An 8,890-nucleotide genomic window follows, 5' to 3' on the forward strand; every position below is an offset into this window, starting at 1 on the left:
TTTAATGGCGAGTTGCGAACCAACTTCAAAGGTGCATATCGCCACCTACTGTGATGGAGTGTGAAGAGAATGAACTAAGCACTCCTATATCCTATTATATAACCCACTATGACTGCATTTATTTGTTTTCCTGAATTTGGACCGTCATTTAATAAGCTGGTTATATTGAATTCCTGGCTTCCTACTGCTTGTAATTCTTCCTTAAAGGGGACATATGATGCAATTTCAATTTTTCCTTTCTCTTTGGAGAGTCACAAGCTCTTGGTGCATAAAGAAGATTTGTAAAGTTGCAAAGACTAAAGTCTCAGCTGTGTGTTTCGTTGTGAAAGCGAAACTACTTAAGGTTACTTACTTGTTTGGCCTTCCAAAAGAGGATGATATCTGCTTCGTCATGCCTGGAGCTGATCCGTGCTGGTCGCTGAGGAAATACATCAACTTCGCACTGTGGATCGCCGGATCGGCTTTCGCCATGGACGAAGTGGAGTCCAGCCCGGGGTCGTCACATCTGGTGAGACAGATTTACAAACTTGTTTTTTGTTAAAAAACCTCTGAACCATGAAACCTCACACTGAATGCATAACTTGATAGTACAACGCAAGATTGAAAAACTCCCGGCTTCATTTACCAGTTGCACCAGTTTAATCTCTTCTGTCCAGAGTAAGCAAATATTTGAACCTAAGAGACTTCATGAATATGCACACATTTGAATTAATACATGCCTTAGATTCTTCCCAGCTTTGCAGGAAGCCAAGAGCACTTGGGAGTCTTTGACAACAGCTATTGAGTAAAACCATTAAAACACATCCATGATGTAAGCACTGTAATGCTTCAAAGAGAATCCAGTGGTAAAATCAAAATATTTTTTATAAACCAGGTATATGCTAGAGTATTGCTATACTGAGGGAAATACCTGTATACTGGTTTCATTTTTATTCAAACAAACAAACATGCTGGTGATGTACTACACTAACTGCAATCTTGAAGCTAGGTCAACCATTGTTAACACAAAAGCCCCACCTGCCAGGTCAAACTAATTATACAAAATTCGAAACAAATTTGAATTTGAAAATTAAAAAAGGAACCTTTTTATTAGGTAATGAACGCAGTGTCATATTCTCACAAGCATGATTTGTATATTTAAAATGTTGTAATAAACTTATGTTGCATTTCTACTTGAATTGTATTTATTTCGATTACATTACTGCTGTTACGGGGTTGACAAGACGTGAGACGTGCGGATCCATCTGCAAGCTTTTATTTAAGAGACGTGGTCAGAAACAGGCAAGGGTCAGACAATGGCAACAGGTATATAGAGGGCAAGACACAAGAATAAACCTAGGGCTAGTGTGGGTCTACGATCGGCGAACAGAATCAACAGGGCGAGACTAGAGAGATAAATCCAGGTACAAGGCAAAGGTCCAGGCAGGGGCAAACAGTATCCGAGTAGGGCAAGACGAGAGGGGGAATCCGAGATACACAGGCCAAGATCAGGACACGAGAAAACAGACAAGGCAAGGCAAGTCAATGAAAATGGAAAGGGTGACCTCTGATGGCTAGCAGACGGAAGTTCATGGACCAGATACGTAACAACTGCTGTGATCCACGACAGACTGCCATGATTTTTTATTAGTTAGCCACTCCATTATTAACATTAGACCAATTAATAATAGACATACATTTCAACTAACGACAATTTACAAATGATTTATGGAATTATCAGTAAATGGCAAATGTTTAAGCTTTTATTAAATTTTTTTTTAAAAATATATATGTTTAATTTACTTGATTCCTTGTGTTTAATTTGAACTAGTATCCTTTGTTCCCCATGTTCCTGCTTCTCATTATTTATCATTATTATGTTCTGCAACATCTAGACAGACCAGGGACTTATGTGAGGATCCTGTTTGTGGACTTCAGCTCGGCCTTTAAATTTATTTTTATTTTTTATTATCTGTGTTTTTTGTTCTGTCACTGTCATTCTGTTACACTGTGGAAGCTTCTGTCACGAAAACAAATTCCTCGTATGTGTAAACATACCTGGCAATAAAGCTCATTCTTCTTCTAAATAGCTACTGATCTGGCTCCCCTTCGTTATTGATTCATTTCACCTGTGTCTCTTGTTTCCTTTGTTGGTACCTTGTAAATATAATGTCTGTGTTTGAGTTATTTTGGTCGGTTCTCATTAATATATTGTTTAATTGGTGTTCATGCTGTGTGTTCCTGTGATCTGATCATTTTTGGATATTTATAAGTCTATTAATTTAATCTGCTACGTCTTTGTGAGTGCTGGCCAGCAAAATGTGACAGAGCTAAAAAAAAAAAAAAAAAAAACCTTTCTCAATTTTTATAATTAATGTGGGTGCTCTTCTTCATATTTCATTCACACAAGAATTCTACAGCAGCATCAGCTCATACACACACATTGTCAATACACACAAACACGCATGTGGGATTTCCACACTTTTCTTTTATGAGCAAATTACAACTGGTTCAAATTTCAGCTCTCAGTGGAACGTAATGTGAGTTTTTGGAATTTTACAGAACCGGTCTGTGGGGGAATGATGTAGCATAAAGGTATGTTCGGCTGGCATTTGGAGTTGATCCAGTGACACAATTGTTTGACACCTTTTTGTGTGCTCATTCAGAATGAGCCAGCCTCCTTGCATGCTTCCCTTACTTAAACCAGAACGACTGTCAGATAACTGATGCATTTTACCCTTGTTGTCAAGGGGAACAGATCTCTAGGGTTACAGTTGTGCTCAGTCAAATTGTATCATGTTTCTACCAGACTTTTACTGGCCCTTAATAGGTTTTCTTATTTTGGCCGGTTTTGGGTCTGCCTGCGAATACTCACCAGGCATATGTGGGGCCTGGGCAGATGGGGATATACGGATAGGAGTGCTCAGTTCCTGCCATTCTAAAGTTCAGACACTAAATGTGCGAGAACGTCCTGAAAAATACAACTGCACACAGTGAGTTTTTATATATATATATATATATATATATGTACAGACATTTGTGCTTGTGTGTGTTACCATGCAACCTAGAATTTTCCATCATTTAAATGTACATTTTATTTGTTGGAAAATTTTACTTGTTGGAATGTAATAACTAAAAATCTGTAACCCAACAAGTACCTTTGCTGCAAGCTTATTTGTTAATAATGTTAATAATACTGTACAGTACACCAAATGCCACTTGATTTATGTAATTAACAATAATACTATGGTTTAAATTCAATAATATGATATGATATAATGAATAATTATTGCTAATTTAATCATTAGTATTATTAAACTGGGATGAAACATGCAGATGGTTGCTCTGAGCACAACAAATATCAGATGAAGTGAGTCGTACTGTTTTTATCCACTTTTAACTTAAATACTTATTAGTATGTCCAACTTTTGCAGCAATTACAGCAGCACGTCTGTCTGACATAGTGTCAGTATTTTTCCTAAAAACTTCAACACTATGTTATCCCATGCCTTCTGCAACTCAAGTCAACGGCTTTCCTTTGAATGTACAATAGATCTGTCCAGTTTATTTTCCAACTCGCTCCAAATTTGCTCGATGGGGTTGAGGTCCAGACTTTGGGCCAATCCATCATTTTCAATGTTCCAGCAGATTCCTTCCGTCGCAGGTAGTTCCAGCAATAGTTCGCTTCATGGGTATTGTAATGGCCAATTCAACAAAAACAACTGAAACCTCTTAAATATGCCACCACTGTGTATATATATATATATATATATACACATATTCCTTCACCTCCTCTGTACTCTTACATTGGGTGTATTTGTTTTTATATGTTAACCCGTAATGAATATTAATTATAATAATAAATTCTGACATTTACAAAAGTGTAAATAAAGTGAACCTTAAATGTGTTATTGTCACAATTGTTACTGCTGTTCATCGTAGCAAACAGGCAATATACAACAGGCCTATTGACATTGTAACTAGGATATTTTAATGTAATAGAACAGCTAGAATAAGCACATTTATATCTGCTTAACTGAGAACTAGTAAATTAGAGTCAAATCAAATCTGAAAATCAGTCAATATTAAGCCATATTAATTGTTCATAGAGTGATTGTTATAAACTGTACAAAACTAGGTTAAGTTTATATACAGAAAAATAGTAAGAATCAATTTCTTAGATTAGAAAGTTGAATATGCTATTGTTTTCATTTCTAATCAAGATTTCCTTCATTTTCTTCGTAGATTAAATCTCATTTCGCTTGTAAGGACTCTAGCTGTCGTGCATACTATTGAAACGATCAATAACTCCAGCTTCCTCCCGGGTGTGCGACTGGGCTACTACATCTGTGACACTTGCTCTGATGCATCAAAGGCCATTCAGAGCACTGAGCAGCTTCTCGCTGTGAATGGCACATTGCCTGTCCAATGTGAGGTGCTTGAAAGGCCTAATGTAAAAGCAATCATTGGAGCACGTTTCTCAGAAGACTCTCTGGCAGTGGCTCGGCTTCTGAGTCTATACATGGTCCCACAGGTTAGTAATGTTATGTTCATTTAGGGTGAATCTTTAGGTAATTTTATTCCGTTTTGATTCAGGGAGTCAAAATCGATTCTTGATGAATCTCAGTTTTACAGCGATAGTTGCAAAAAAACATCAACAATAAATATTTCTTACCTTTTTTTCTCTCTCTCTTAAAACAGATAAGCACAACATCATCTGCACAAACGCTTAGTGATAGGGTGCGATACCCAGCATTCCTGCGCACAATGCCCAGTGATGTTCACCAAACCAAAGCTCTGGTTCATTTCATGAAACACTTTCACTGGGACTGGGTTGGCGTGGTCTATGGGGATGATGACTATGGGAAAAATGCATTACAAAGTTTCTTAGCTGATTCAGAAGCTGCAGATATCTGTCATGCTTTCAAAGAAGTGTTGCCTCATTACCTAGCACACAATGAAATTGACAAAAGGATCCAAGAGGTGGCAGAAACAATCCGCTTATCCGTAGCTAAAGTTGTAGTCCTTATCTTAAAGGAAGAGCTGGTCTCTAAACTGTTCAAGGAGATGATTCGGCAGAACACCTCGCGTACTTGGATCGCAAGTGATGCTTGGTCAATGTCACGAAATATATCTCAAATGGAGGGAATCAACCAAGTAGGTGACGTTTTTGGGTTCACTTTCATCACTGGTCCCAATCCCGGTTTTAAGGAGTTTTTGCAGCAGCTGACTCTTACTCCTGGCTCTGTAAACCTCTTTCTTGAAGAGTATAAGCAGTTAGGGAAAGATGCTGGTTTTCTAACAGAAGCTGTCGACATCAGCATGACCTACGGCGAAAGGTTAGCTGTATGGTCCATTGCTCATGCTTTGAAACATCTTCTAAACTGCAATGAAACTGATTGCCCTGGAGAACGGGATTTTCCACCATGGAAGGTAAGTAAACTGTTTACGTCCAATTTTGGAGATAGCTTTATACTAACATGCATAACACAGAAGCAAGTGGTCTTGATTTAATTTCTATATACATTATTGCAAAACTTGGAACCTTACTTTATATACATATTTTCTTTTGGAAAGCTCCTCAAGGAACTGAAAAAGATCAATTTTACTATGGAAAATCAAACGTTCTATTTTAATGCATCTGGAAATTTCATGAACGGATACGATCTAATAAACTGGCAACCACAAGAAGCAAGTGGTCAGAGACGCTTTGTTGTTGTTGGAAATTACAATCTGACAAAAAGAGAAGTTCACATTAAGGCACCCATAATATGGAGTAATCCAAGCAATACGGTGAGAATAACTAATTATAGAACTCATCAGCTATATATTGAATCACATAAAATCATAAAAAGGTGCATACCCTCCTGAAAGGACCAGCACAAATTTCCATGCTGATCCAAGCACATACAGTATGTTGTTCACCAACAAAAGATACTTCAACCAGCATGGTCTTTTCGGGTTAACCAAAGGGTTTTCGGGTTATCTTGTTGGATAAGCCAGCCAGTACATCAGCTTGAAACCATTATTCCTGGTCTTTTCAACAGGGTATTATTACATATTGCATATAAGGACTATGTATTAACCACACTTCCATGCATGTTATTCTAGGTTCCTGTTTCCATGTGCTCTGCTATTTGCCCTGCTGGTACAGCTAAGAAACTCCTCAAAACATCATGCTGCCATAATTGCACACAATGTTTAGAGGGTACTTACTCCAATGGAACAAGTAAGTAATCAATTGTAAGCATATGGTATTGTTAAAAGGTAGAGTTTTTATCTTGTTTAATTTTTCACTAGAAATTAGAATTCGAGCCAGTAAATACACAACTGATGTAAAAATGTACGGAAATGAATGTGATATTTTATGTTTCAACCACATATATCAGTAGAGCCAATAATTCAGTTGCGTAACTTTAAAAATGTTTTTTTTTTTTTTAAGGGAACATACTGTACATATTATGAGATATTTAAAACTTATTTGATTGAAATATACCCTCAAATCAATTTGGTCTTTCTTTTAGACTTACCGAATTGCCTTCCTTGTGAAAATGATACCTGGTCTTTGAAAGGATGGACTTCCTGTAAGCCAAAGGAAGAGGACTACTGGAAATGGGATGGGTCCCATGCTATAGTTCTACTTACATTTACTGCAATAGGTTATCTGTTGTTGTTGTTCACCCTTATCATCTTATTGGTCTTTTATGGAAAACCAGTCATGAAACAGGCAGGGGGAACCCTATGTTTTGTAATGATGGTAGGGTTAGCACTCAGCTATACTAGTGTCATATTGTTCATTGGCAAACCCAATGTTCACATTTGCAGGGGTCGACAGATCTTGTATGCCTTAGGGTTCTCTCTCACAGTTTCATGTATTTTGGTTAAAGCTCTACGCACCTTTGTATCCTTTCTTCCACGGTATCGCCAGGAGCAAGCTAAAAGGTTTTACAAGCCCCCTGTCATCATAACCTGTGGTACTCTCATTCAAGTCCTCATCTGCATCTTGTGGTTGATATTTGATTCTCCAGCTGTAGAGGCGTTTCAATCTGACCAAAGCATGATAATTACAGTACAGTGCAATGAAGGTTCTGGAATTGGATTTGGCATCATGCTTTGCTATATTGCACTGCTAGCATTTGTCTGCTTTTTGATGGCCTTCAAAGGGAGAAAGGTACCTCAGGCTTTCAATGAGACTGGACACATCATCCTAAGCATGCTAATTTATCTTTTTGTGTGGGTCTGTTTCACCCCTGTATACATTGCTAAGGTCAATGAGCGCTATTCAATTCAAGCAGCTGCCATCTTGATGTCATGTTATGGAGTTATTTTCTGTCACTTTGCACCTAAATGGTACATGGCTCTCTGCAAGAAGAAAGTACAGCTTACTCGAGAGGCATATATTGCAAGAGCCAATAATCACATTGACTCAGTTGACTTGATCCCAGAGATAACACTGGAACCTGGTTTTATAATGGGGTCACAACATACCATTAACTCAGTTGATACTGGTTTGGGTTCAATTAATTTAGAATTCCCTTACCAGACATTACGGAAAAGAAATAGGAGCAAATCCATTTGATAAGTGTACACACATTAATGTTAAAAGGTTTATTTCATGACAAATCTAAATTTCTTTAAAATAACTTAAAATAACTAGTGGATTACTGCTGACATTATAATTATTTTTGTAAATATTAATTAGTAAACTGGCAAGAAAAACAATATATCTGCAACTTCCTAGGATTGTAATATTAATGCTATTGCATTACTTATGTTGGTGAAGGTTAATAAAGCATTCATAAGACATAAAAGCAAACGTTATGAATTACATAACACTCACAACACAGCACTCTTGTTTGTGTTTTATTGCCTAATTATGAGCAACTTGTATGTAATATGTTGTATATAATATGTTAAATGTAATGTCTTTTTTGTTGCAATATAATCTGAGTAGCATTTGGACATGAATAAAGGTAAACTCTCCAATAAAAGACAATGCCCTTTCTTGACTACACATATGGCTTGAGGAGGTCGTCGTGAGATCCAGCGATTACATTAATACATTGTTGTGGTGCATAGCTTCAGCTGCCTGCACAGAACCTGTCAATAAGGCAAGAACAGGAAGGGGAAGGCATTCCCCTCTGTATCATTGATGTCAGAATGCCAGTCAGCGGCTATAGCTGAATATGGGTTCTTGTGTCACTGTGCTAATACAAAAGTATTAAGGGGAGAGAACAAAAGCATCAGATTCTAAAAGAGAACCAGAGCTCTGCAAATGTTATTATTATCACTGCATTTATTAAAGGAGTCATATGATGCGATTTCAATTTTTCCTTTCTCTTTGGAGTGTTACAAGCTCTTGGTGCATAAAGAAGATCTGTAAAGTTGCAAAGACTAAAGTCTCAAATCCAAAGAGATATTCTTTATAAAAGTTAAGAGTCAGCCACGCCTACCTAAAACGGCTCGTTCTAACACGCCCCCACATATCTACATCACTATTTGGGAAGATTTGCATAACGCCGCCCAAATGTTCACGCAAAGAAGGAAGGCGTAACTTTTATTCTCGCTGTAGTATTGTTGTCGCCGCTGTGGTGGTCTTAAAAATAATAATAATAAATGTGTAAAACTAAGAAAAATTGCAAATAAATTATATTAGAGTAACACTGAACTTAAGACAAGTGAATGTATTTTCCGAATGCACTTTAGAATGTATTATCTGTGAGTTTGAAAGAACAATATAAAGGAAAGTACCATGCATGTTACCTGTTAAAAATGTATTTCATGTAGCTGCAACGCTCTCATGTCACTCATGTTTCAGCAATGTTGAATTGAAAAAACTTGATAAAATGTGTTGCAATGCTTTTAATGGTGCTCAGAAAATACAGAGACTCTGATGGTGAAGCAGCAGCTC

General features: G+C 37.2%; 1 protein-coding gene across 1 annotated transcript; it reads left to right on the forward strand.

Moving 5' to 3' along the window:
- The first annotated feature begins 2,768 nt into the window (after window positions 1-2,768).
- On the forward strand, window positions 2,769-8,163 carry LOC107754073 (G-protein coupled receptor family C group 6 member A-like). The gene is made up of 6 exons (XM_016570388.1): window positions 2,769-2,972; window positions 4,225-4,513; window positions 4,681-5,412; window positions 5,557-5,677; window positions 6,504-7,354; window positions 8,059-8,163. Exons 1-6 carry the CDS (start codon window positions 2,776-2,778, stop codon window positions 8,161-8,163), a joined length of 2,295 nt encoding a protein of 764 aa, XP_016425874.1. The 5' UTR covers window positions 2,769-2,775.
- Window positions 8,164-8,890: the final 727 nt, after the last annotated feature.

This window comes from Sinocyclocheilus rhinocerous, unplaced genomic scaffold, assembly GCF_001515625.1.
Source record: "Sinocyclocheilus rhinocerous isolate Xijiao unplaced genomic scaffold, SAMN03320098_v1.1 scaffold322, whole genome shotgun sequence".
NCBI lineage: Eukaryota > Metazoa > Chordata > Actinopteri > Cypriniformes > Cyprinidae > Sinocyclocheilus > Sinocyclocheilus rhinocerous.

Bases quoted from the DNA above. Each gene is read 5' to 3' on its own strand.
- LOC107754073 (XM_016570388.1), top strand. From the start codon at position 2,776: ATGTTTCTACCAGACTTTTACTGGCCCTTAATAGGTTTTCTTATTTTG. The intron at 2,973-4,224 runs GTGAGTTTTTAT...TTTTCTTCGTAG, and splicing joins GAAAAATACAACTGCACACA to ATTAAATCTCATTTCGCTTG. The intron at 4,514-4,680 runs GTTAGTAATGTT...CTCTTAAAACAG, and splicing joins GTCTATACATGGTCCCACAG to ATAAGCACAACATCATCTGC.